The sequence below is a fragment of the Gymnodraco acuticeps genome, unplaced genomic scaffold (assembly GCF_902827175.1).
Source record: "Gymnodraco acuticeps unplaced genomic scaffold, fGymAcu1.1, whole genome shotgun sequence".
In the NCBI taxonomy this organism is placed as follows: domain Eukaryota; kingdom Metazoa; phylum Chordata; class Actinopteri; order Perciformes; family Bathydraconidae; genus Gymnodraco; species Gymnodraco acuticeps.
The window spans coordinates 4,349,950-4,377,819 of record NW_022991435.1 but is presented as its reverse complement, the minus strand read 5'-3'; the positions used below and the strand labels follow the sequence as shown (position 1 = coordinate 4,377,819).

The window sequence follows — 27,870 nt, the reverse complement described above, 5'->3', positions numbered from 1 at the left end:
GTTTTATTCACCTTTTAGTAAGAACATACAAATGTAATAACACACTTTGTATAGGATTTAAAAGAAGGTCATGTGGCACCCATTACTTTAAACATTGGTTTGTGTTTTGTAGCCGTATGTTTAGCATTTTAGCATCTTGTTTTTCTGGAATTCAGAAATGACTATATTTGGACAAGTTGATGGAAATTACTAGGCATGGTAGAACGGCATGGTGCTGTATAATCTATTTTACTGTAAATGGGACCATCATTTACAAAAATTAACATTATGCTATATCTTAGACTTGAAACAAGAGATTGCATCCATAAAAAAATGTTTATCGAGGTAATAAATTAAGTAAAAGGAAGGCTAACTATCTCATAGACTTCTATACAAACAGTCTTTTTTTGCGATTAGTGGGTTTGTCCCCTCCTGGCTAATAGTTAGAATGTAAGTTTAAGGCAGATCATCCGCATTGGTTTCACTTTTCAGATCTCAGGCTCTTCTTTTATGGTTGTTTTCATGGTTCTAAAGACATACACACTGTTTTTGATGTATTTAATGTTTAAGATAAGACATGAAAAATAAAAATAAATGTTTAAAGACCCTTCAAACCAACATCTGAACCTCCTCATATTTCACTTAATAAATCTTGCAATAAATGTGATTCTGATTTTTTATTTCCTACTGTTAAAACCTCTTGTTCCCACGATTAATTTACAGTTTGAATTGGACTTTTCATGTTTTAAAAGTGGGCTTAAGATTGAAATCATACCTATCATAAAGCATATAGTACTTTATTCTTCCATGAGAGTATTCCAGAAAGCTGAAACCTTCAAAGCAGTCCAAAAATGTAATTTCCCCTAAAAACCTTTAAATCCACACACCCAAAGAACAGTTTGTTCATCCTTTGTTATAAGATTTAATTGCATGCTACCAGCCACTTATCCTCGGGTGGATACAAGTATTACTATTAAGGGACTGCTGTTCAGAGCGCAGCATATCTGTAGATTCATTGGTACCGCTCGGTGAAAACCGGCAGCAGCTGAGGTCTCACTGGGAAGCCCGATTGAGGGTAAAGCGAGATGTTGCCAGACAGCCCTCAAACAATGTTTTGGACAAAGAAAGGAAAGCAATTGTGAGCTTTTTTTGAGTGACGATTAAGTGCAAATAATATCTTGTGTTGCATCTGTTCTCTGTTGTTTTCCATAAAAATCAACTTGTCTTTGTATGACACCAGCCTCTGAGGCTTATCCCAACCTTTAATGTTATTACCACCTTCTGCTAATCTGCATTCTAGAGACTTTCAGTGGAATAAAACTCAATCTTTAATTCTGTCATGCCCCATAGATATACGTAAACAGGTATCTGTAAGATGTTTGCAGCATTGCAGCTGAAGCTTAAATTAAGTTATGTGGGATTCAGGTACAATATGAGCAAACATTTGTTATGTTATTTGGCTGGCAGGTTCACCATCTGCCACAAGACGGAGGTGATCAAGAACACACTGAACCCGGTGTGGCAGCCCTTCACCATCCCGGTTCGAGCTCTCTGCAATGGCGACTTTGACAGGTCAGAAAAGGTGTCCAAATAGTGAAATGTTAAAGGTCACCTATTATACAAAATCCACTTTTTCATATCTTTTCTACATAAACATGTGTCCCCTCTGTGTAAAAACATTCTGAAAGTTTCAGGAAAAAAGATTCGCTCACTTTTTGTCCTGATCCATTTATATAAAAACCTGTCTGGAAATGAGCTTCTGGCCATTTTATGATTTTTTTGGCTTGTGTAACCATTAGCCAATATCCAACCAAGGTAACCAAATCTCTCTCAGAGGGGCGTGGGGAGTGGCTCCTTATTTTCATCTAAAGTAACAGACACAGAATCAGCACTTTGGAAACAGGGCTGAAACAGAGGGGATTATGGGATGCTACAATGATCTGTTTGGTATTTCGAGGCAAACACTTCAGAGACATGTTTTGTATATATCCAAAACATATATACCATTGTATATTACCATATATTTATCAATATATGGAAATATCTTTACCATATATTGATGAAAAAGAGTATGATAGGAGACCTTTAAATTACTCATTAGACATTAAATTAATCTATGAAGATGTGTTTAATCACTTTTTACATGAACAACTTGAGTTCCTGCGTCCTAGCAGACACAGTTTCTCTATGATCAAGGACTTGTCACCTGTTGCTGGGGCGGTCAGAATAATGCCAGCAGTCGGTCGTGGTGTCCCAGGGACCAGCACTGGTGTTATTGAGACTGCCTCAGTTTCCACACAGCACTGTTTTGCACATTATAAGTGGGGTTGGACTGTAAGCAGCTGGTAAAGTCACTTCCTGCCTGGTACACTCTGCATACAAAAAGCATAGATAAGTGCAATGCCACTTGCTAAAATAAATTGTACTTCTCTTTGGGTTATTTTAAAGGTTTTTTAGAATTATTATCCCTTTAGACTTTTGTCTTATTTATTTATAAGATAACAAAATAAGCAATAATCATTTGGTGTTATACTTCCCCGTTAATGTTTTATACCTCTTCCCAGTTTGAGAAAATTGGTCTAGTATCAACTTGCGCCAAGACAATTTGTATTAGCCCCAATAAAATATTTGTCTTTGAAAAAAAACTATGAATTTGGAGTTTCAACCACATCCTCAATTCCGTTTGAATGTCCTTGTGAGTGCCAGATCTCTACAGTGCTTCTGCAACAGAACTCGTTCAGCCAATCTGAATTAGAAGTTCTGTGCTCTCCAAAAACGTATTTTTGCAGATTGATGTCTCTGTACATACTGCAGTCCCTTGATCCTCCTTAGTGTCGGTCTGCTATCCCTAGCAGCAGTCTGCTAGCTAAAAAAAGCAGGCCTCTGGAATGTCTGATCTGGCCAATAATAATGAACTGTTCCACTAACCCATGTAATAACTGCTAATATCCAATATAATTGTTAAGAGAGCTGATATGATGATTGCGCTGGCTGTTTTGTCAGTCTCACCGTTGTGAGACTGACTGTTGACCTCTTTTATAGGCCTAGTTATTACAAATGATTGATTTATGATGTTTTCTGTGGACCTTTGGGTAAATAAAAAAACACAGTTTATTCAAACCTGTCCTGTTGTTCATACCCCTCACTGTTTATTCATCATTCAATTAATTCTATATTTTATTGTGTACATTACTTTTCACTTTACTGCTTGTTGCACCTGGTTAGAAGCTAAACTGCATTTCGTTGTCTCAGTACCTGTAAGATGTGCAATAACAATAAAGTTGAATCTAATCTTGAGCAGGAACAAATGTATTTACTTAGTACATGTCTGACATTAACGATTAAACACATGTGTGCATTCTTTATAAATGCAAACTGGTCAAGACCACTGACGGAAGTAATTTTGAAAAGTAGTGGTTCTGTCTTTTACATGTAGCCTAGGATTCAACCCCCCTTGTATTGATTTGCTTTAAAATGAACAGACACTTGAGTCATTCATTTGTAGTGATATAATAATTGTGGAATTTCTATTGCATCCACTTCATCTGCAATGAAGAAAGCCAACGCAATTTCCGCCATTGCAAACCGAGTCAAGCCGACTCCGAGCTGTCCGACTTCAGGCAAGCTTTTTGAGACCTCCCCCGGCTGCAATCGGCTATTCTCATCTACTTTCGAGGCGAGCCGCAGCTCATCTCAAACAAGTCTATTTTTTCTGTTGACCGTTTTTGTCCCCATAGTTTGTCGTTCGTTTGTCAGACTATATTACTTCGGTGTGGACTTTCTCTTTGAAAACGCGTCACAGCCTATAGCCAAGCTTAGCCTCTCTGCAACTCAAACTGGACTGGGAATTGAGCCGCCACAATAATAATAAAAATGATGATTATTACCTTACTTTTGTCTATTTGTATTCCTCTGTGTTGCGTTTTTAAGGCGCAAGACACATTCTTTGTATAAATCAGCACCACATTTGTAGTTCTTCCGGTTTGCAAAGACATAGGGTCTTACAAATATATATCTACTAAGTATATCAAATATCTAGTATAGCCAAACTAGTAATTACACTGCATCAAAATTTAGTATATTAAGAAAAATATGTTGGTTTATTTAAGATATTTTAGAAATGGGGTTTTTCGGTTGGTTCTTTCTTTTTTGGTTACTGTGATCTTCTACAGTACATTGTTGGTTACTGTGAATATCTACAGTACATTGTTGGTTACTGTGAATATCTACAGTACATTGTTGGTTACTGTGATTACAGTTCATTGTTGGTTACTGTGATTACAGTTCATTGTTGGTTACTGTGAATATCTACAGTACATTGTTGGTTACTGTGAATATCTACAGTACATTGTTGGTTACTGTGATTACAGTACATTGTTGGTTACTGTGATTACAGTACATTGTTGGTTACTGTGAATATCTACAGTACATTGTTGGTTACTGTGATTACAGTACATTGTTGGTTACTGTGATTACAGTACATTGTTGGTTACTGTGAATATCTACAGTACATTGTTGGTTACTGTGATTACAGTTCATTGTTGGTTACTGTGATTTTATACAGTTGTGACGTTACTACTGCTATTTCTACAACTCCAGAGTTGCTGTAATCTTTGGTTGGAAACACGGTATTATACTCTAAAATGGTATACAGTAATGTACTGTGCACAAACACTGTAAATAACTGTGGATTTCACAGCCATTTTTTACAGTGTAGTAAAAACTATTAGAGATTCAAGATTAAACTTCCAGTTTTTGGCAAATCAATGCCTATCTTTGAGGAGATTTCTGTGCATTTGCATTTAGTTCAACTTGAATCCAACAATGCCTACAGTAAATAGGGGCAAACTTTGTGGGTCTTCACGGTAAAGCTTCATTCCCCATATGCTATTTCTAAGACATGTGATGTTTTAACTGAATTTCAACCCAGCCCAGTAACTTCACTATATCTTACTCTGCTTGTACTGTATGCCTGTAACATATATACTTGTTGTACGGTATGCTTTATTTTTCATTTGTATCCCTCTATCTAGGTTTTGAATAGATGATGTTCACTGCCTTGAAGCAGTGAGCATAGATAGATTTTTTAATTCAGAGCTCACATAACAACCTGTACCTGCTGTGCAAATAATCCTGTTCGACGTGCGGCTATTGAATCAGTGAATGTGTAATTGCTCTTTTCCCAGTGTGATGCAGTTTTAAAATTCATTACCATTTTCAGATTCTCGTTATATTGACGGGAGATAATGTGGTACAGAGCACACCTTGAGAAATAAGATATTGTGTTTCTGTTTCAGGACTGTGAAGGTAGATGTCTATGACTGGGATCGAGATGGAAGGTACAAATAAATCAGCTTTCTCTCTCAAATGTCAGAAGAAAGTGAACAGCCTTGTGTACACTCTGTAGGTGAAAATGTGAAGCAGTTACTGTGAGATTGACAGAAACAATAATGGAGCAAGACGTGCGGATAGAGACAAAGACGTGAACATTTCTCTCTGATTATGAAGTCTGTGTTCATGCTCGCCTGTCTTTGTGGGTGTTTGTGTGCAGCCATGACTTCATTGGCGAGTTCACCACCAGCTACAGAGAGCTGTCTCGAGGGCAGAACCAGTTCAATGTCTACGAGGTGAGACGTGACATGGGGGGTGGTTTGTTGTTTCTCATAGCTTTTGTCATATGAAATTTCATTATTATGATATTGATATTTTAACTCCAGCTGGCTAGCTCTCTAAAGGCTCAAAACAATCTTTCCAACAGCTTTACGAAGCGAAGTAATACAAAATAGGGGATGAAAATGGAAAGGCTGAAAAGATTTTGTAGATATTATTATTTCCCTTTGAAGGAATCGAAGCTTTCACACATGGATAAATAAAGTCACAGGAATGAGAGGTCCTGTAATGTTAATTTTTTTATTATGTTGATGCTAAATTGTTACTTGGTTGTAATGATACATGATGATAAATGTCAATACTCAATGCAATTGAATTAAATAGAAGACTAGGATAGTATGTCAACATGTGGCCTGTCCATTTTCTCATAGGTTGTTATGTAAACCTCAATGATAATTAAATAATGATCTTTTTATGACCACCCATCCTATTTTCATCAAATACAAGTCAATATCAACATCAATAATGAATACATGGTACATGGTAACTCTTTTCACTGTTATATACACTGAATTCTTACCTAAACATATGTATTTGACTTTAATGAGGTAAAGAAAAAAGGACCAAGTACATTTTGGATCCTTCATGGTCAGGTTAAGGGACTTAAAGTCTGTGGCAATTTGAATTATCACTTTCCAAACAAAATCATGACAAGAACTATTTAGTAATTGAGCTAGGAATTTGAGAAAGGATTTCTATGCTCCAAGGGAACTAATTAATAATAGCACTGGCATAATGACCAAAAAAATCATTAAACAGATTAGTAATGATGGATGAATGGAAGTACAAACCGATGGATGGATGGATGGATGGATGGATGGATGGATGGATGGATGGATGGATGGATGGATGGATGGATGGATGGATGGATGGATGGATGGATGGATGGATGTACATGTGGATGGATTGATATACAAATGGAGGAATGTATAGGTGTACAAACCTACATTAGGACAAATGTATGGATGGCTGGTTGGAGGGATTCATCTTTTCACCTTTCATTTATTTTCTCTAGACTAGATTTTCTCAGTAAAACCTTATTGGTTTCAATTCATGGTCTTCCAGTATCAGAACTCTGTTGAATTATTCATAGTCATTATCAAACATCATTTCAGGGCATGAAGTGGTTTTTACAAGTACCCTCTCAATCACTAACTTACTTGTCCGCATCACCGGCAGGTTTTAAATCCAAAGAAGAAAGGCAAAAAGAAGAAATACATCAATTCTGGAACTGTGAGTACACCCAAGTCTCATGTGTCCCATATCGTCTCCAGTGTAATTTTTCTCATGTATATTTCTTTAGGTATCACCACCACCACATCAGCTTCTCTTTCACTGACTATGTTGCTGTCTGCACCTGTTTGTCTTTTTCCTCCCTGTCTACCTGGCCCGGTCCCTATCCACCCTCCTTCTCTGTTTATCACTCTGTTTGTGTGTGTGTTTGCCAGGTAACTCTGCTGTCCTTCAAAGTGGAGTCCGAGTATACCTTTGTGGATTTCATCCGAGGAGGGTGAGTGGAATAATAATTAGACTGCTCTCACAGTGAGTGTCAATAGCCACCATTTTAGTTGTTACTAGATTGAATGTCTTAAACCCTCACAGCATCACACAAAGTGTTGGGTGGGGGGGATGTGTATTGGTAAAACTCAATTATAAATACCCTATTTATTCACCTCATTCACTTTTAATCACTACTTTCATTTGTTTGACTTAATTAGGCCTCAATGATGGTGGAGGGAATATTTTCCTGCCATACTAATTAGCCAGTGAACCAGTAAACTAATTATATTGAACGTCAGTGTGTTGATGTGTATGTGTGATGGAAATACAATGGGTATTAAGTGAACTGAAGTGTGTGATATTTTCTTCTATGATTACCATTTTCTTTGCAACAGAACACAACTGAACTTCACGGTGGCTATTGACTTCACAGCGTCAAACGGTTAGTTGCTTTGACTTGCATGTATTTTGATTGATTGTAGTACATACAGGTGGGTTTTAGAACTCTTTGATGTCTCCCTTATATTAATTAAAATGCAGTTTGACTAGATGTGGTCAGTCAAGCTTTTCAAACTAAACATACAAATAATTATGTTGCTTGTAAAATGCCAAAATTGGCTCCTAGTAATGAATCAGTTAACTACAGTAATAGTTACACATCGTAAGAGAATAGTTTGGCACATGGGATAATAGTTATTCATGGTTAAAAGTCTCAATTGCCATTTTTACATTTCTGTTTCAATTGACAATCAGTATAAGGTCTTTATTAGTAGGCCTAAGCTTTACAGTGTTATGCTAGAATCTAAATTGGGCATGTTCTGTTAGCAATTGTTTTTGACTATTATTCAGACTATTAATCAGTCAGTCTGTAATGTTCAAAACAACAGATAAAGCCAGAAATCTAGGTGTAGTCATGGACCTGAGTTTCAACAGTCACATTAAAACAGTTACTAAATCAGCCTACTATCACCTAAAGAATATATCTAGGATTAAAAGACTAATGTCACAGCAGGATTTGGAAACACTTGTCCATGCTTTTATCTTCAGTAGACTTGACTACTGTAATGGTGTCTTCACAGGTCTCACTAAAAAATCTATTAGGAAGCTGCAGCTGATTCAGAACGCCGCTGCTCGAGTCCTCACTAACACTAAGAAAGTGGATCACATCACTCCTGTTCTGAAGTCTTTACACTGGCTTCCTGTGTGTCAAAGAATAGATTTCAAAATACTGCTGCTGGTTTACAAAGCACTGAATGGTTTAGGCCCAAAATACATTTCTGACCTCCTGCTAAATGATGAACCATCCAGATCTCTCAGGTCTTCAGGGACTGGTCATCTTTCTGTCCCCAGAGTCAGAACTAAACATGGAGAAGCAGCGTTCAGTTATTATGCTCCAAATATCTGGAACAAACTCCCAGAAACCTGCAGGTCCGCTGCAACTCTGACTACTTTTAAATCCAGGCTGAAGACCTTTATTTTTGCCGCTGCTTTGAATTGAACTATTCATATCTTAAACTGCACTGTAATTTTTAATCATGTATTTTTTCTTTTAATGTTTATTTTATTATCTTTGCTTTTTAATAACTGTTTTTAAATGCCATTTTCTTCATGTCTATTTTTGTAAAGCACTTTGAATTGCCTTGTGTTGAAAGGTGCTATATAAATAAACTTGCCTTGCTTTATTCCTCTCAAATTGAATAACATAATGTGTTAATCATTTACCCCTTTTAGAAGTGAAGATATAGTCATTTGTTCTGGGCATGTCATTTTCGAGCCTGAGGCCTGAAAAACAGGCTCCGGGCTTAACAGGTTAACAACCAAAACTTCAGGAGATATTTAATGCTAGAAAGCAAGTTGGTTCCAATGCTAGACGATTACAGTTTGGAGTGCCACAGGGTAACTGTTTGGGCCCACTCATGTGTGAAATCGTAAGAATTTGTTGTTGGTCAAGTAATGGCAGCTCACCAATACAAGCAATCTTCTGATCAAAATCTAGGTTAGTGCTGCAAAATACTACAATCTAAAAAAGATGATTTAGTTAAACCATATGACAGTAGTTGGTGAAGTTAAAGTTGGGGAAATTATTTGTGGTCATACCAATGCAATGGCACAGAAGAAAGGAATTATATTCAGTAGTGTTTGGTTGTGTTTCTTAATGCATGACTCCAATGTTGCAGTGATTTTTGCTCAAGACACGAGGACCTAAAACATTGTGTAATGCACCATTAAACCACCAATTACCATATTCTCATACATGTATATCTCTTTCTGAAACTACTAAAATGACACAACTTGAATTTTTTGTTTTAAAGGATCACAGAAAGAAAACTTGATTTTTAAAATGTAACACTTGAGTGGGAAATGCAGTTGTCCCTTTTCCCATCTGTGATGTAACATTACCTTTCTTCAGTTGTTATGGCAGATACACTGGTGTTCGTGATGGGCAGGCACACAGCTGTCCTGAATAGATTGTTACATTTAGGCTCTTATTTTCACATGATGGGAAGTGCAGTCGAGCGTGCATGGTGCACAGGGCTTGGGGAATGCGTTTGGTATTTTCATATCCAGAAGCACGGGGTACACCTGCGGCGCAGTTGGAAGCTAGATAGGATTAGGAGGAATACATTATCGGTAGGTGTGTTAGGAGCGGGCATCTATTCTGGATAATGAAATCTCCCCCCTCCCCCCACCCTTTCACTCAAGCAAGGCACTTGTTTAATAACAGAGAAGAAACTCCACACGTGCTTATTCTTGGGGGAGAAGTCAGATTTAGCTATGTTTACATGTAAATTATAATTATACTTATATATATAATGTAAATGTGTTAAACATTAATTTGATTGCATTAACTGATAAATCCCCATACTCATCATTTTTTACATGACTCTTTGATTAAAATTGGACTGTTAAATATATTTCATCACAGCTATTGCATGTCTCTATAGCTATTCAAAATGCAGATACAAGAAGCAGCTTATGTGAACCCTGTTTGAAAGAAGGAGATAAAGCATGCAGTACTTTATTTTCTATGAATCATCTCCTGTGCTCCACTGGTGACATAACATGCTTCGAATTGCAGATGAAAACCACAAAGAAAGAAGGTGAATTATCATTCAACTCATCGAGTTGTGTGCGTTTCTTTCTCCAAGGTAACCCCTCCCAGCCCACCTCCCTTCACTATATGAGTCCCTACCAGATGAATGCATATGCCATGGCCCTGAAAGCAGTAGGTGAGATTATCCAGGACTACGACAGCGACAAGCTCTTTCCTGCCTACGGTTTCGGAGCTAAGCTGCCCCCTGATGGCAAAATCTCCCACGGCTTCCCACTGGTAAGACACACACAAACATATGCATTCACACATACAAGACACACACGGTCCAACCATAGCAGGGTGTGGTTTGGAACCAGGAGTTGTCGCTGCGGCAACAGCTGGTCGCACAAGTTGAGGACTTGGCTCATCCCCATGCCAGCGGGAATTTCCCAGCATCCCCTCCACTTCCTCCTTCCATCCTCCTGAGAGATCAGGGCAATCATTTAAAAACGGCTGGATGCTAAGCTAATACTAGTTTGGCCTCTGTTGCACCTCATGTGAGTTCCTGTACCTTATGGAAGGTGGACGAGTGTCTTTAAAAAACCAAAACATCTTTACATAGAGTTTATATTGCGTTTTACAACCACCACATGATCAACCTGCCAATTGCCTAAGAAAGAAGAGTACTAGCATCCGTAAACCGCAAGCTCAAAGACAATTTCATTATACAGTATATTAATGCTACGCTAATTATAAAAAGAGAAATGTTTATTTCGGAGTGCCTTCATTTAAGTTCTGGATATGCTGTCTTTTATGGGGTTGGGTTAGGTCAGCTTTGAGGGTTGGCGTTTCAGTGTCTAACTACGGGGAGCACTTAAAAAAGGCAAAGTAAATATCTGACATGGGAAATGTTGTAAACAATTTGAGGAAGCAAGCTGTTGTAATGTGTGCTTTGGGTTGATGTTACAATTATTAACTCATATGGAGAAAATGACCAATGTTGTTAGGTGGTCGGTTGGGAAATCTTGACAGGTCTGGAGGAGATGCTCAACCCTGGCTCTTTTATAGCCATCTGCTTGGAGAGCGGGAGTGGAGAGGAGTGTGGTCAGATTAAGTTTAATGTTGTCATCTCCAACGATATAACAAATGTCTTTGAACCAGTAAAACACCAGTCTTTTGATCAAATCAAATCAAGTTTTATTTATATAGCACATTTATAAACGATTTTTGGTCGAGCCAAAGTGCTGTACATATAATAAAAATAGCCTACAGTAGATACACTTTACAGCAAATACAACAGCACAAATTGTTCAGAATATCAGTATGAGAAAAACGACACCCTCTATCCTTAGACCCTCACATCGTACAAGGAAAAACTTCCAGAGAAAACCCACAGTTTAAAGGGAACATGGGAGAAACCTCAGGGAGAACAACAGAGGAGGGATCCCTCTCCCAGGACGGACAGACGTGCAATAGATGCCGTGTGTAAATCGAAGAGATAATACATTTTACAGCATATAGACCGAATGTTAGGAAATGCATGTGTCTGTAATAAGAAGATGAATCCACGAGGATGTCAACTACAATCCTGAGGAAGCCATCAGGGAAGCAGCATGACGAGACCCATGGCAGGACCGCAGAGACAGGTTCAGCCACGACCCGAAACGTCCACGACTTAATCCAGAACTCAGGATTGATGGTTTACCTTTAATTCTTCCTCTTGAATTTCCTGTGTATATTTTCTTGGGACATTTAGCGTTAGGGTAAATTGTATCACCTGTTAGACATGTAAAACGGTTCTTTCTTAAAATGTCAATATATCTTAAAACAATTGTATTTTAAATGCAAATAAATAGATATCTTTATTTGGAAGAACTACGGTATACGGTTATGTGCTTTAGATGGAATGCTATGTTTATATACTAAGTGTGTACCAAGCAGTGGTTGAAAGTAACTAAGTACATCTACTCAAGTACTGTACTCAAGCACACTTTTGAGGTACTCATACTTTACTTGAGTATTTCCATTTTGTGTTAATTAGTGCGAATGCTGTTTACAGCATTCCACTATAGTGCTTCAAATCTTTATTCTTCCCCTTATTATTATTATTATTATTATTTCAGCCAATATTTTGGCTTTCCATAACTTCAGCTTATTTTCAGCTACAGAAACCATTCAAATATTAAACTATTCAGCCTGTTCAGGAATCGATGGGAAACCTTCAACTTTTTCAAAATATGTTATACTTTTTGAAATATTCAGCTTTTTACACTCTTTTTTTAACATTGAAGTCAATGGGAAGAGCCTTCAAATCAGCCAATACTTTAGCTCTCCATAACTTCAGCTTACTTTTGGCTACAGAAACCATTCAAATATTAAACTATTCAGCCTGTTCAGGAATCGATGGGAAACCTTCAACTTTTTCAAAATATTTCATACTTTTTGAAATATTCAGCTTTTTAAACTCTTTTTTTAACATTGAAGTCAATGGGAAGAGCCTTCAAATCAGCCAATACTTTAGCTCTCCATAACTTCAGCTTACTTTCGGCTACAGAAACCATTCAAATATTAAACTATTCAGCCTGTTCAGGAATCGATGGGAAACCTTCAACTTTTTCAAAATATTTCATACTTTTTGAAATATTCAGCTTTTTAAACTCTTTTTTTAACATTGAAGTCAATGGGAGATGCCTTCAAATCCTGTTTTCCTACACTTTGCGCCAAATGCATCTCCTTCCACATAATTTCAGCCAGACACTTCATTCAAACTTTCAAATGATCACAATACCTTCAGCTATAAAACTTGTATAAAATAATTTTGATATCTTTTCAACTTTTTGAGATATTGAATTTAGTTTGGAGCTTGGTAGAGAGGCATTTTTAAGATTTTTACATTAGAGTGGATGGAGCAGCTCATTAACTCTAGAGTGCTTTGATCTCAAAACAGAGTGCAGGACAGCTCAAAATTCTCCCCCAAAAATGTTTTAAACTTGCCATACTTCCCAAACCCTACACTCCTCAGACATATTTTTTCATGGAAAACGTAGGAAAACCTCTCCTAGCTTGGAAAATAAAGAAAAAATAAGAAAAAATATTAAAGAAAATGCCTCTTGAGGGCATTAAGTGACAAAAACGTTCAACATTCCTCCATTGAAGCCCATTGTAATTTCAGGCAGATATTTCCTCACGGTAGCAGCCGCACACCTTTAGTTAAACTGCCAAAAAGGCCACATTATTAAACCAAAACTACACAACAATTACACTTCAGATACTCAACTTCCTTGACATGCTTCACGTTTTGAAATTTCACAGATATCTGTTACGGTTCTTCCACAAAACGTTCACATGTAAGAGGTTCATCTCTCATTCAGAACAATGGAAACCTGTGATCTCTACAGAGCTCGTTAGTTCAAATATAAACACCTGTGTAATGGAACACGATGATGTCATCACTCCAACTGACATGCAGCAGACTTCAACAGTCCAGCTGTGAAGACGATTCGGGACAGTCTTGAGATTTCTCCAAATGCCGTTGCCATGGCAACACAATGCTCGCCTTGAAACACGGTTTTCTCATAGCTTCAGTGAAAATACTCCAAACAGCCCAGAACTTCACAGGTTTGATAACGATGCAGCCATCAATGCATCTAAGCGTAGTATGGGGTGTCATCAAATGTCATCGCCATGGCGACAGACCACTCGCCATGAAACACGATGAGGCTGTAAGTCAAATCGACACTGTCCAATCGTCCCCCAATCTTCACTTGTATATCACCGGTCCATGCCTCAAGAGCTCTACGCCAAATCTGAGATCTCACCATATGCCGTTTCCATGGAAACGCATCCCTCGCCATACAACTTGATGTCGCTATAAGTCCAATGGACACGGTCCAATCGTCCCCCAATCTTCACTTGTATATCACCGGTCCATGCCTCCACAGCTCTACGCCAAATCTGAGATCTCACCATATGCCGTTTCCATGGAAACGCATCCCTCGCAATAAAATATGATGTCACTATAACTCCTATGCAAATGTTCAAAGAGTGCGCAAACTTCACATGTGTGCTAACGGCCCGTCCACACAGCAGCTTTGAACAAATCTTGAAAATCTAGGAGCTGGGCGTGTCTGACAGCTTGGGGATTTTTTGCGAGCAACACGACCAACAACCAATCACATGAATCTCCCGCCCCCGACATACAAAGCAAAAAAAAACGGGGATTTTATGCGAGCAATATATATATATATAAACTCCCCAAACAGGCGAAAACCTACCAGTTTCACCCACTGTCTCTGCCACCTCCCTCCATGCCTGGTTCCTCCGGTTTGTATCCCGGTAAATAGTCTGGTCGTAAAGAACCGGGTGATTTGCTACCGTAATTTCTCGTTTGGAATATGAGGAAATGAACTGCGGGTCTGGTTCTCCCAGCTTGCACGCGGTTTGATTGGCTAGCGCTTGAAATGTCAGATTTGCATAAACGGATCTGATTGGCTGTCGCTTCCAGCTCAGCCTCAAAAGTTGAACATTGTTCAACTTTGGAATCCTGAACATCCTGGAAATCCTGGAAATCTTCGCCTCGCCCCCCCACAATGCAGTTCGGCGACAAGCGAGGGAAAGTGACGTCATCCCCATTCAAAGTCAATGGGCGGAGACGCGCTGGAAGCGGTGGACAAATCGCCAAAAGCTGCTGTGTGGACGGGCCGTAACAGTCCAGCCGTGAAGACATCTACGTGACAGTTTTGAGATTTCTTCAAATGCCGTTGCCATGGCAACACAATGCTCACCATGAAACACGGTTTTCTCATAACTTCAGTGAAAATACTCGAAATGGCCCAAAACTTCACAGGTTTGGTAACAATGCAGCCATCAACACATCTAAGAGTATTATGGGATGTCATCAAATGCCGTTGCCATGGCGACAGATCATTCACCATCAAGTTAGTTCAAAAGTTTCCCAAGCCTTTTTATTTTTCTTTTCTCATCTTAATACAAATTCATTCACTACTACGTACATCTGATATTTAACTCCTTCAGCCTATTTTCAGCTGCAGAACCCATTCAACTATTACATTATTCAGCTATTTCAGGACATCAAGGCTATACATGTTGTTGTTTATACCTTTTTTAAACCTTTTCTTTTAAATATTCAGCTTTTTCTGCATTTTTTTAGCTAAAAGCAGCTACCATTCAGCTAATAACATATTCAGCTTTTTCTGCATTTTCAGCTAAATTCAGCCATAAATGTTCACAGTTTACAGCATTCGCACGCATTTTCTGCAAGAAATGCATTTTCTAGTTATTATTATTTCAGCCAATACTTTGGCTCTCCATAACTTCAGCTTATTTTCAGCTACAGAAACCATTCAAATATTAAACTATTCAGCCTGTTCAGGAATCGATGGGAAACTTTCAACTTTTTCAAAATATTTCATACTTTTTGAAATATTCAGCTTTTTACACTCTTTTTTTTAACATTGAAGTCAATGGGAAGAGCCTTCAAATCCACTTTTCCTACACTTTGCGCCAAATGCATCTCCTTCCACATAATTTCAGCCAGACACTTCATTCCAACTTTCAAATGATCACAATACCTTCAGCTATAAAACTTGTATAAAATAATTTTGATATCATTTCAACTTTTTGAGATATTGAATTTAGTTTGGAGCTTGGTATAGAGGCATTTTCCAGATCTTAACATTGGAGTGGATGGAGCAGCTCGTTAACTCTAGAGTGCTTTGATCTCAAAACAGAGTGCAGGACAGCTCAAAATTCTCCCCCAAAAATGTTTTAAACTTGCCATACTTCCCAAACCCTACACTCCTCAGACATATTTTTTCATGGAAAACGTAGGAAAACCTCTCCTAGCTTGGAAAATAAAGAAAAAATAAGAAAAAATATTAAAGAAAATGCCTCTTGAGGGCATTAAGTGACAAAAACGTTCAACATTCCTCCATTGAAGCCCATTGTAATTTCAGGCAGATATTTCCTCATGGTAGCAGCCGCACACCTTTAGTTAAACTGCCAAAAAGGCCACATTATTAACCCAAAACTACACAACAATTACACTTCAGATACTCAACTTCCTTGACATGCTTCACGTTTTGAAATTTCACAGATATCTGTTACGGTTCTTCCACAAAACGTTCACATGTAAGAGGTTCATCTCTCATTCAGAACAATGGAAACCTGTGATCTCTACAGAGCTCGTTAGTTCAAATATAAACACCTGTGTAATGGAACACGATGATGTCATCACTCCAACTGACATGCAGCAGACTTCAACAGTCCAGCTGTGAAGACGATTCGGGACAGTCTTGAGATTTCTCCAAATGCCGTTGCCATGGCAACACAATGCTCGCCTTGAAACACGGTTTTCTCATAGCTTCAGTGAAAATACTCCAAACAGCCCAGAACTTCACAGGTTTGATAACGATGCAGCCATCAATGCATCTAAGCGTAGTATGGGGTGTCATCAAATGTCATCGCCATGGCGACAGACCACTCGCCATGAAACACGATGAAGCTGTAAGTCAAATCGACACTGTCCAATCGTCCCCCAATCTTCACTTGTATATCACCGGTCCATGCCTCAAGAGCTCTACGCCAAATCTGAGATCTCACCATATGCCGTTTCCATGGAAACGCATCCCTCGCCATACAACTTGATGTCGCTATAAGTCCAATGGACACGGTCCAATCGTCCCCAAATCTTCACTTGTATATCACCGGTCCATGCCTCCACAGCTCTACGCCAAATCTGAGATCTCACCATATGCCGTTTCCATGGAAACGCATCCCTCGCCATAAAATATGATGTCACTATAACTCCTATGCAAATGTTCAAAGAGTGCGCAAACTTCACATGTGTGCTAACAGTCCAGCCGTGAAGACATCTACGTGACAGTTTTGAGATTTCTTCAAATGCCGTTGCCATGGCAACACAATGCTCACCATGAAACACGGTTTTCTCATAACTTCAGTGAAAATACTCGAAATGGCCCAAAACTTCACAGGTTTGGTAACAATGCAGCCATCAACACATCTAAGAGTATTATGGGATGTCATCAAATGCCGTTGCCATGGCGACAGATCATTCACCATCAAGTTAGTTCAAAAGTTTCCCAAGCCTTTTTACTTTCTTTTCTCATCTTAATACAAATTCATTCACTACTACTTACATCTGATATTTAACTCCTTCAGCCTATTTTCAGCTGCAGAACCCATTCAACTATTACATTATTCAGCTATTTCAGGACATCAAGGCTATACATGTTGTTGTTTATACCTTTTTTAAACCTTTTCTTTGAAATATTCAGCTTTTTCTGCATTTTTTTAGCTAAAAGCAGCTACCATTCAGCTAATAACATATTCAGCTTTTTCTGCATTTTCAGCTAAATTCAGCCATAAATGTTCACAGTTTACAGCATTCGCACGCATTTTCTGCAAGAAATGCATTTTCTAGTTATTATTATTATTTCAGCCAATACTTTGGCTTTCCATAACTTCAGCTTATTTTCAGCTACAGAAACCATTCAAATATTAAACTATTCAGCCTGTTCAGGAATCGATGGGAAACTTTCAACTTTTTCAAAATATTTCATACTTTTTGAAATATTCAGCTTTTTAAACTCTTTTTTTTAACATTGAAGTCAATGGGAAGAGCCTTCAAATCCACTTTTCCTACACTTTGCGCCAAATGCATCTCCTTCCACATAATTTCAGCCAGACACTTCATTCCAACTTTCAAATGATCACAATACCTTCAGCTATAAAACTTGTATAAAATAATTTTGATATCTTTTCAACTTTTTGAGATATTGAATTTAGTTTGGAGCTTGGTAGAGAGGCCTTTTTAAGATTTTTACATTAGAGTGGATGGAGCAGCTCATTAACTCTAGAGTGCTTTGATCTCAAAACAGAGTGCAGGACAGCTCAAAATTCTCCCCCAAAAATGTTTTAAACTTGCCATACTTCCCAAACCCTACACTCCTCAGACATATTTTTTCATGGAAAACGTAGGAAAACCTCTCCTAGCTTGTAAAATAAAGAAAAAATAAGAAAAAATATTAAAGAAAATGCCTCTTGAGGGCATTAAGTGACAAAAACGTTCAACATTCCTCCATTGAAGCCCATTGTAATTTCAGGCAGATATTTCCTCACGGTAGCAGCCGCACACCTTTAGTTAAACTGCCAAAAAGGCCACATTATTAAACCAAAACTACACAAAAATTACACTTCAGATACTCAACTTCCTTGACATGCTTCACGTTTTGAAATTTCACAGATATCTGTTACGGTTCTTTCACAAAACGTTCACATGTAAGAGGTTCATCTCTCATTCAGAACAATGGAAACCTGTGATCTCTACAGAGCTCGTTAGTTCAAATATAAACACCTGTGTAATGGAACACGATGATGTCATCACTCCAACTGACATGCAGCAGACTTCAACAGTCCAGCCGTGAAGACGATTCGGGACAGTCTTGAGATTTCTCCAAATGCCGTTGCCATGGCAACACAATGCTCGCCTTGAAACACGGTTTTCTCATAGCTTCAGTGAAAATACTCCAAACAGCCCAGAACTTCACAGGTTTGATAACGATGCAGCCATCAATGCATCTAAGCGTAGTATGGGGTGTCATCAAATGTCATCGCCATGGCGACAGACCACTCGCCATGAAACACGATGAGGCTGTAAGTCCAATCGACACTGTCCAATCGTCCCCCAATCTTCACTTGTATATCACCGGTCCATGCCTCAAGAGCTCTACGCCAAATCTGAGATCTCACCATATGCCGTTTCCATGGAAACGCATCCCTCGCCATACAACTTGATGTCGCTATAAGTCCAATGGACACGGTCCAATCGTCCCCCAATCTTCACTTGTATATCACCGGTCCATGCCTCCACAGCTCTACGCCAAATCTGAGATCTCACCATATGCCGTTTCCATGGAAACGCATCCCTCGCCATAAAATATGATGTCACTATAACTCCTATGCAAATGTTCAAAGAGTGCGCAAACTTCACATGTGTGCTAACGGCCTGTCCACACAGCAGCTTTGAACAAATCTTGAAAATCTAGGAGCTGGGCGTGTCTGACAGCTTGGGGATTTTTTGCGAGCAACACGACCAACAACCAATCACATGAATCTCCCGCCCCCCGACATACAAAGCAAAAAAAAACGGGGATTTTATGCGAGCAATATATATATATATATAAACTCCCCAAACAGGCGAAAACCTACCAGTTTCACCCACTGTCTCTGCCACCTCCCTCCATGCCTGGTTCCTCCGGTTTGTATCCCGGTAAATAGTCTGGTCGTAAAGAACCGGGTGATTTGCTACCGTAATTTCTCGTTTGGAATATGAGGAAATGAACTGCGGGTCTGGTTCTCCCAGCTTGCACGCGGTTTGATTGGCTAGCGCTTGAAATGTCAGATTTGCATAAACGGATCTGATTGGCTGTCGCTTCCAGCTCAGCCTCAAAAGTTGAACATTGTTCAACTTTGGAATCCTGAACATCCTGGAAATCCTGGAAATCTTCGCCTCGCCCCCCCACAATGCAGTTCGGCGACAAGCGAGGGAAAGTGACGTCATCCCCATTCAAAGTCAATGGGCGGAGACGCGCTGGAAGCGGTGGACAAATCGCCAAAAGCTGCTGTGTGGACGGGCCGTAACAGTCCAGCCGTGAAGACATCTACGTGACAGTTTTGAGATTTCTTCAAATGCCGTTGCCATGGCAACACAATGCTCACCATGAAACACGGTTTTCTCATAACTTCAGTGAAAATACTCGAAATGGCCCAAAACTTCACAGGTTTGGTAACAATGCAGCCATCAACACATCTAAGAGTATTATGGGATGTCATCAAATTCCGTTGCCATGGCGACAGATCATTCACCATCAAGTTAGTTCAAAAGTTTCCCAAGCCTTTTTACTTTCTTTTCTCATCTTAATACAAATTAATTCACTACTACTTACATCTGATATTTAACTCCTTCAGCCTATTTTCAGCTGCATAACCCATTCAACTATTACATTATTCAGCTATTTCAGGACATCAAGGCTATACATGTTGTTGTTTATACCTTTTTTAAACCTTTTCTTTTAAATATTCAGCTTTTTCTGCATTTTTTTAGCTAAAAGCAGCTACCATTCAGCTAATAACATATTCAGCTTTTTCTGTATTTTCAGCTAAATTCAGCCATAAATGTTCACAGTTTACAGCATTCGCACGCATTTTCTGCAAGAAATGCATTTTCTAGTTAGTGCGAATGCTGTTTACAGCATTCCACTATAGTGCTTCAAATCTTTATTCTTCCCCTTATTATTATTATTATTATTTCAGCCAATACTTTGGCTTTCCATAACTTCAGCTTATTTTCAGCTACAGAAACCATTCAAATATTAAACTATTCAGCCTGTTCAGCAATCGATGGGAAACCTTCAACTTTTTCAAAATATGTTATACTTTTTGAAATATTCAGCTTTTTACACTCTTTTTTTAACATTGAAGTCAATGGGAAGAGCCTTCAAATCAGCCAATACTTTAGCTCTCCATAACTTCAGCTTATTTTCAGCTACAGAAACCATTCAAATATTAAACTATTCAGCCTGTTCAGGAATCGATGGGAAACCTTCAACTTTTTCAAAATATGTTATACTTTTTGAAATATTCAGCTTTTTAAACTCTTTTTTTAACATTGAAGTCAATGGGAAGAGCCTTCAAATCAGCCAATACTTTAGCTCTCCATAACTTCAGCTTACTTTCGGCTACAGAAACCATTCAAATATTAAACTATTCAGCCTGTTCAGGAATCGATGGGAAACCTTCAACTTTTTCAAAATATTTCATACTTTTTGAAATATTCAGCTTTTTAAACTCTTTTTTTTAACATTGAAGTCAATGGGAGATGCCTTCAAATCCTGTTTTCCTACACTTTGCGCCAAATGCATCTCCTTCCACATAATTTCAGCCAGACACTTCATTCCAACTTTCAAATGATCACAATACCTTCAGCTATAAAACTTGTATAAAATAATTTTGATATCTTTTCAACTTTTTGAGATATTGAATTTAGTTTGGAGCTTGGTCGAGAGGCATTTTTAAGATTTTTACATTAGAGTGGATGGAGCAGCTCATTAACTCTAGAGTGCTTTGATCTCAAAACAGAGTGCAGGACAGCTCAAAATTCTCCCCCAAAAATATTTTAAACTTGCCATACTTCCCAAACCCTACACTCCTCAGACATATTTTTTCATGGAAAACGTAGGAAAACCTCTCCTAGCTTGGAAAATAAAGAAAAAATAAGAAAAAATATTAAAGAAAATGCCTCTTGAGGGCATTAAGTGACAAAAACGTTCAACATTCCTCCATTGAAGCCCATTGTAATTTCAGGCAGATATTTCCTCACGGTAGCAGCCGCACACCTTTAGTTAAACTGCCAAAAAGGCCACATTATTAACCCAAAACTACACAAAAATTACACTTAAGATACTCAACTTCCTTGACATGCTTCACGTTTTGAAATTTCACAGATATCTGTTACGGTTCTTCCACAAAACGTTCACATGTAAGAGGTTCATCTCTCATTCAGAACAATGGAAACCTGTGATCTCTACAGAGCTCGTTAGTTCAAATATAAACACCTGTGTAATGGAACACGAGGATGTCATCACTCCAACTGACATGCAGCAGACTTCAACAGTCCAGCTGTGAAGACGATTCGGGACAGTCTTGAGATTTCTCCAAATGCCGTTGCCATGGCAACACAATGCTCGCCTTGAAACACGGTTTTCTCATAGCTTCAGTGAAAATACTCCAAACAGCCCAGAACTTCACAGGTTTGATAACGATGCAGCCATCAATGCATCTAAGCGTAGTATGGGGTGTCATCAAATGTCATCGCCATGGCGACAGACCACTCGCCATGAAACACGATGAGACTGTAAGTCAAATCGACACTGTCCAATCGTCCCCCAATCTTCACTTGTATATCACCGGTCCATGCCTCAAGAGCTCTACGCCAAATCTGAGATCTCACCATATGCCGTTTCCATGGAAACGCATCCCTCGCCATACAACTTGATGTCGCTATAAGTCCAATGGACACGGTCCAATCGTCCCCCAATCTTCACTTGTATATCACCGGTCCATGCCTCCACAGCTCTACGCCAAATCTGAGATCTCACCATATGCCGTTTCCATGGAAACGCATCCCTCGCAATAAAATATGATGTCACTATAACTCCTATGCAAATGTTCAAAGAGTGCGCAAACTTCACATGTGTGCTAACGGCCCGTCCACACAGCAGCTTTGAACAAATCTTGAAAATCTAGGAGCTGGGCGTGTCTGACAGCTTGGGGATTTTTTGCGAGCAACACGACCAACAACCAATCACATGAATCTCCCGCCCCCGACATACAAAGCAAAAAAAAACGGGGATTTTATGCGAGCAATATATATATATATAAACTCCCCAAACAGGCGAAAACCTACCAGTTTCACCCACTGTCTCTGCCACCTCCCTCCATGCCTGGTTCCTCCGGTTTGTATCCCGGTAAATAGTCTGGTCGTAAAGAACCGGGTGATTTGCTACCGTAATTTCTCGTTTGGAATATGAGGAAATGAACTGCGGTCTGGTTCTCCCAGCTTGCACGCGGTTTGATTGGCTAGCGCTTGAAATGTCAGATTTGCATAAACGGATCTGATTGGCTGTCGCTTCCAGCTCAGCCTCAAAAGTTGAACATTGTTCAACTTTGGAATCCTGAACATCCTGGAAATCCTGGAAATCTTCGCCTCGCTCCCCCACAATGCAATTCGGCGACAAGCGAGGGAAAGTGACGTCATCCCCATTCAAAGTCAATGGGCGGAGACGCGCTGGAAGCGGTGGACAAATCGCCAAAAGCTGCTGTGTGGACGGGCCGTAACAGTCCAGTCGTGAAGACATCTACGTGACAGTTTTGAGATTTCTTCAAATGCCGTTGCCATGGCAACACAATGCTCACCATGAAACACGGTTTTCTCATAACTTCAGTGAAAATACTCGAAATGGCCCAAAACTTCACAGGTTTGGTAACAATGCAGCCATCAACACATCTAAGAGTATTATGGGATGTCATCAAATGCCGTTGCCATGGCGACAGATCATTCACCATCAAGTTAGTTCAAAAGTTTCCCAAGCCTTTTTACTTTCTTTTCTCATCTTAATACAAATTCATTCACTACTACTTACATCTGATATTTAACTCCTTCAGCCTATTTTCAGCTGCATAACTCATTCAACTATTACATTATTCAGCTATTTCAGGACATCAAGGCTATACATGTTGTTGTTTATACCTGTTTTAAACCTTTTCTTTGAAATATTCAGCTTTTTCTGCATTTTTTTAGCTAAAAGCAGCTACCATTCAGCTAATAACATATTCAGCTTTTTCTGCATTTTCAGCTAAATTCAGCCATAAATGTTCACAGTTTACAGCATTCGCACGCATTTTCTGCAAGAAATGCATTTTCTAGTTATTATTATTATTTCAGCCAATACTTTGGCTTTCCATAACTTCAGCTTATTTTCAGCTACAGAAACCATTCAAATATTAAACTATTCAGCCTGTTCAGGAATCGATGGGAAACCTTCAACTTTTTCAAAATATGTTATACTTTTTGAAATATTCAGCTTTTTAAACTCTTTTTTTAACATTGAAGTCAATGGGAAGAGCCTTCAAATCAGCCAATACTTTAGCTCTCCATAACTTCAGCTTACTTTCGGCTACAGAAACCATTCAAATATTAAACTATTCAGCCTGTTCAGGAATCGATGGGAAACCTTCAACTTTTTCAAAATATTTCATACTTTTTGAAATATTCAGCTTTTTAAACTCTTTTTTTAACATTGAAGTCAATGGGAAGAGCCTTCAAATCAGCCAATACTTTAGCTCTCCATAACTTCAGCTTACTTTCGGCTACAGAAACCATTCAAATATTAAACTATTCAGCCTGTTCAGGAATCGATGGGAAACCTTCAACTTTTTCAAAATATTTCATACTTTTTGAAATATTCAGCTTTTTAAACTCTTTTTTTAACATTGAAGTCAATGGGAGATGCCTTCAAATCCTGTTTTCCTACACTTTGCGCCAAATGCATCTCCTTCCACATAATTTCAGCCAGACACTTCATTCCAACTTTCAAATGATCACAATACCTTCAGCTATAAAACTTGTATAAAATAATTTTGATATCTTCTCAACTTTTTGAGATATTGAATTTAGTTTGGAGCTTGGTAGAGAGGCATTTTTAAGATTTTTACATTAGAGTGGATGGAGCAGCTCATTAACTCTAGAGTGCTTTGATCTCAAAACAGAGTGCAGGACAGCTCAAAATTCTCCCCCAAAAATGTTTTAAACTTGCCATACTTCCCAAACCATACACTCCTCAGACATATTTTTTCATGGAAAACGTAGGAAAACCTCTCTTAGCTTGGAAAATAAAGAAAAAATAAGAAAAAATATTAAAGAAAATGCCTCTTGAGGGCATTAAGTGACAAAAACGTTCAACATTCCTCCATTGAAGCCCATTGTAATTTCAGGCAGATATTTCCTCACGGTAGCAGCCGCACACCTTTAGTTAAACTGCCAAAAAGGCCACATTATTAACCCAAAACTACACAAAAATTACACTTCAGATACTCAACTTCCTTGACATGCTTCACGTTTTGAAATTTCACAGATATCTGTTACGGTTCTTCCACAAAACGTTCACATGTAAGAGGTTCATCTCTCATTCAGAACAATGGAAACCTGTGATCTCTACAGAGCTCGTTAGTTCAAATATAAACACCTGTGTAATGGAACACGATGATGTCATCACTCCAACTGACATGCAGCAGACTTCAACAGTCCAGCTGTGAAGACGATTCGGGACAGTCTTGAGATTTCTCCAAATGCCGTTGCCATGGCAACACAATGCTCGCCTTGAAACACGGTTTTCTCATAACTTCAGTGAAAATACTCCAAACAGCCCAGAACTTCACAGGTTTGATAACGATGCAGCCATCAATGCATCTAAGCGTAGTATGGGGTGTCATCAAATGTCATCGCCCTGGCGACAGACCACTCGCCATGAAACACGATGAGGCTGTAAGTCAAATCGACACTGTCCAATCGTCCCCCAATCTTCACTTGTATATCACCGGTCCATGCCTCAAGAGCTCTACGCCAAATCTGAGATCTCACCATATGCCGTTTCCATGGAAACGCATCCCTCGCCATACAACTTGATGACGCTATAAGTCCAATGGACACGGTCCAATCGTCCCCCAATCTTCACTTGTATATCACCGGTCCATGCCTCCACAGCTCTACGCCAAATCTGAGATCTCACCATATGCCGTTTCCATGGAAACGCATCCCTCGCCATAAAATATGATGTCACTATAACTCCTATGCAAATGTTCAAAGTGTGCGCAAACTTCACATGTGTGCTAACAGTCCAGCCGTGAAGACATCTACGTGACAGTTTTGAGATTTCTTCAAATGCCGTTGCCATGGCAACACAATGCTCACCATGAAACACGGTTTTCTCATAACTTCAGTGAAAATACTCGAAATGGCCCAAAACTTCACAGGTTTGGTAACAATGCAGCCATCAACACATCTAAGAGTATTATGGGATGTCATCAAATGCCGTTGCCATGGCGACAGATCATTCACCATCAAGTTAGTTCAAAAGTTTCCCAAGCCTTTTTACTTTCTTTTCTCATCTTAATACAAATTCATTCACTACTACTTACATCTGATATTTAACTCCTTCAGCCTATTTTCAGCTGCAGAACCCATTCAACTATTACATTATTCAGCTATTTCAGGACATCAAGGCTATACATGTTGTTGTTTATACCTTTTTTAAACCTTTTCTTTGAAATATTCAGCTTTTTCTGCATTTTTTTAGCTAAAAGCAGCTACCATTCAGCTAATAACATATTCAGCTTTTTCTGCATTTTCAGCTAAATTCAGCCATAAATGTTCACAGTTTACAGCATTCGCACGCATTTTCTGCAAGAAATGCATTTTCTAGTTATTATTATTTCAGCCAATACTTTGGCTTTCCATAACTTCAGCTTATTTTCAGCTACAGAAACCATTCAAATATTAAACTATTCAGCCTGTTCAGGAATCGATGGGAAACCTTCAACTTTTTCAAAATATTTCATACTTTTTGAAATATTCAGCTTTTTAAACTCTTTTTTTAACATTGAAGTCAATGGGAAGAGCCTTCAAATCAGCCAATACTTTAGCTCTCCATAACTTCAGCTTACTTTCGGCTACAGAAACCATTCAAATATTAAACTATTCAGCCTGTTCAGGAATCGATGGGAAACCTTCAACTTTTTCAAAATATTTCATACTTTTTGAAATATTCAGCTTTTTAAACTCTTTTTTTAACATTGAAGTCAATGGGAAGAGCCTTCAAATCAGCCAATACTTTAGCTCTCTATAACTTCAGCTTACTTTCGGCTACAGAAACCATTCAAATATTAAACTATTCAGCCTGTTCAGGAATCGATGGGAAACCTTCAACTTTTTCAAAATATTTCATACTTTTTGAAATATTCAGCTTTTTAAACTCTTTTTTTAACATTGAAGTCAATGGGAGATGCCTTCAAATCCTGTTTTCCTACACTTTGCGCCAAATGCATCTCCTTCCACATAATTTCAGCCAGACACTTCATTCCAACTTTCAAATGATCACAATACCTTCAGCTATAGAACTTGTATAAAATAATTTTGATATCTTTTCAACTTTTTGAGATATTGAATTTAGTTTGGAGCTTGGTAGAGAGGCATTTTTAAGATTTTTACATTAGAGTGGATGGAGCAGCTCATTAACTCTAGAGTGCTTTGATCTCAAAACAGAGTGCAGGACAGCTCAAAATTCTCCCCCAAAAATGTTTTAAACTTGCCATACTTCCCAAACCCTACACTCCTCAGACATATTTTTTCATGGAAAACTTAGGAAAACCTCTTCTAGCTTGTAAAATAAAGAAAAAATAAGAAAAAATATTAAAGAAAATGCGTCTTGAGGGCATTAAGTGACAAAAACGTTCAACATTCCTCCATTGAAGCCCATTGTAATTTCAGGCAGATATTTCCTCACGGTAGCAGCCGCACACCTTTAGTTAAACTGCCAAAAAGGCCACATTATTAAACCAAAACTACAAAACAATTACACTTGAGATACTCAACTTCCTTGACATGCTTCACGTTTTGAAATTTCACAGATATCTGTTACGGTTCTTCCACAAAACGTTCACATGTAAGAGGTTCATCTCTCATTCAGAACAATGGAAACCTGTGATCTCTACAGAGCTCGTTAGTTCAAATATAAACACCTGTGTAATGGAACACGATGATGTCATCACTCCAACTGACATGCAGCAGACTTCAACAGTCCAGCTGTGAAGACGATTCGGGACAGTCTTGAGATTTCTCCAAATGCAGTTGCCATGGCAACACAATGCTCGCCTTGAAACACGGTTTTCTCATAGCTTCAGTGAAAATACTCCAAACAGCCCAGAACTTCACAGGTTTGATAAAGATGCAGCCATCAATGCATCTAAGCGTAGTATGGGGTGTCATCGCCATGGCGACAGACCACTCGCCATGAAACACGATGAGGCTGTAA

The 27,870-nt window shown here is 38.6% G+C and overlaps 1 protein-coding gene across 1 annotated transcript in view; it reads left to right on the top strand.

The window, feature by feature from the left end:
• Positions 1-27,870, top strand: part of LOC117532661 (copine-9-like) — an 80,734-nt gene that overhangs the window by 18,045 nt on the left and 34,819 nt on the right. The window contains exons 4-10 of the mRNA XM_034196052.1: positions 1,447-1,551; positions 5,277-5,318; positions 5,531-5,606; positions 6,829-6,882; positions 7,098-7,159; positions 7,545-7,591; positions 10,299-10,480. Coding sequence (XP_034051943.1) covers positions 1,447-1,551; positions 5,277-5,318; positions 5,531-5,606; positions 6,829-6,882; positions 7,098-7,159; positions 7,545-7,591; positions 10,299-10,480 — 568 coding nt within the window. The remainder of the gene's footprint in view (positions 1-1,446; positions 1,552-5,276; positions 5,319-5,530; positions 5,607-6,828; positions 6,883-7,097; positions 7,160-7,544; positions 7,592-10,298; positions 10,481-27,870) is intronic.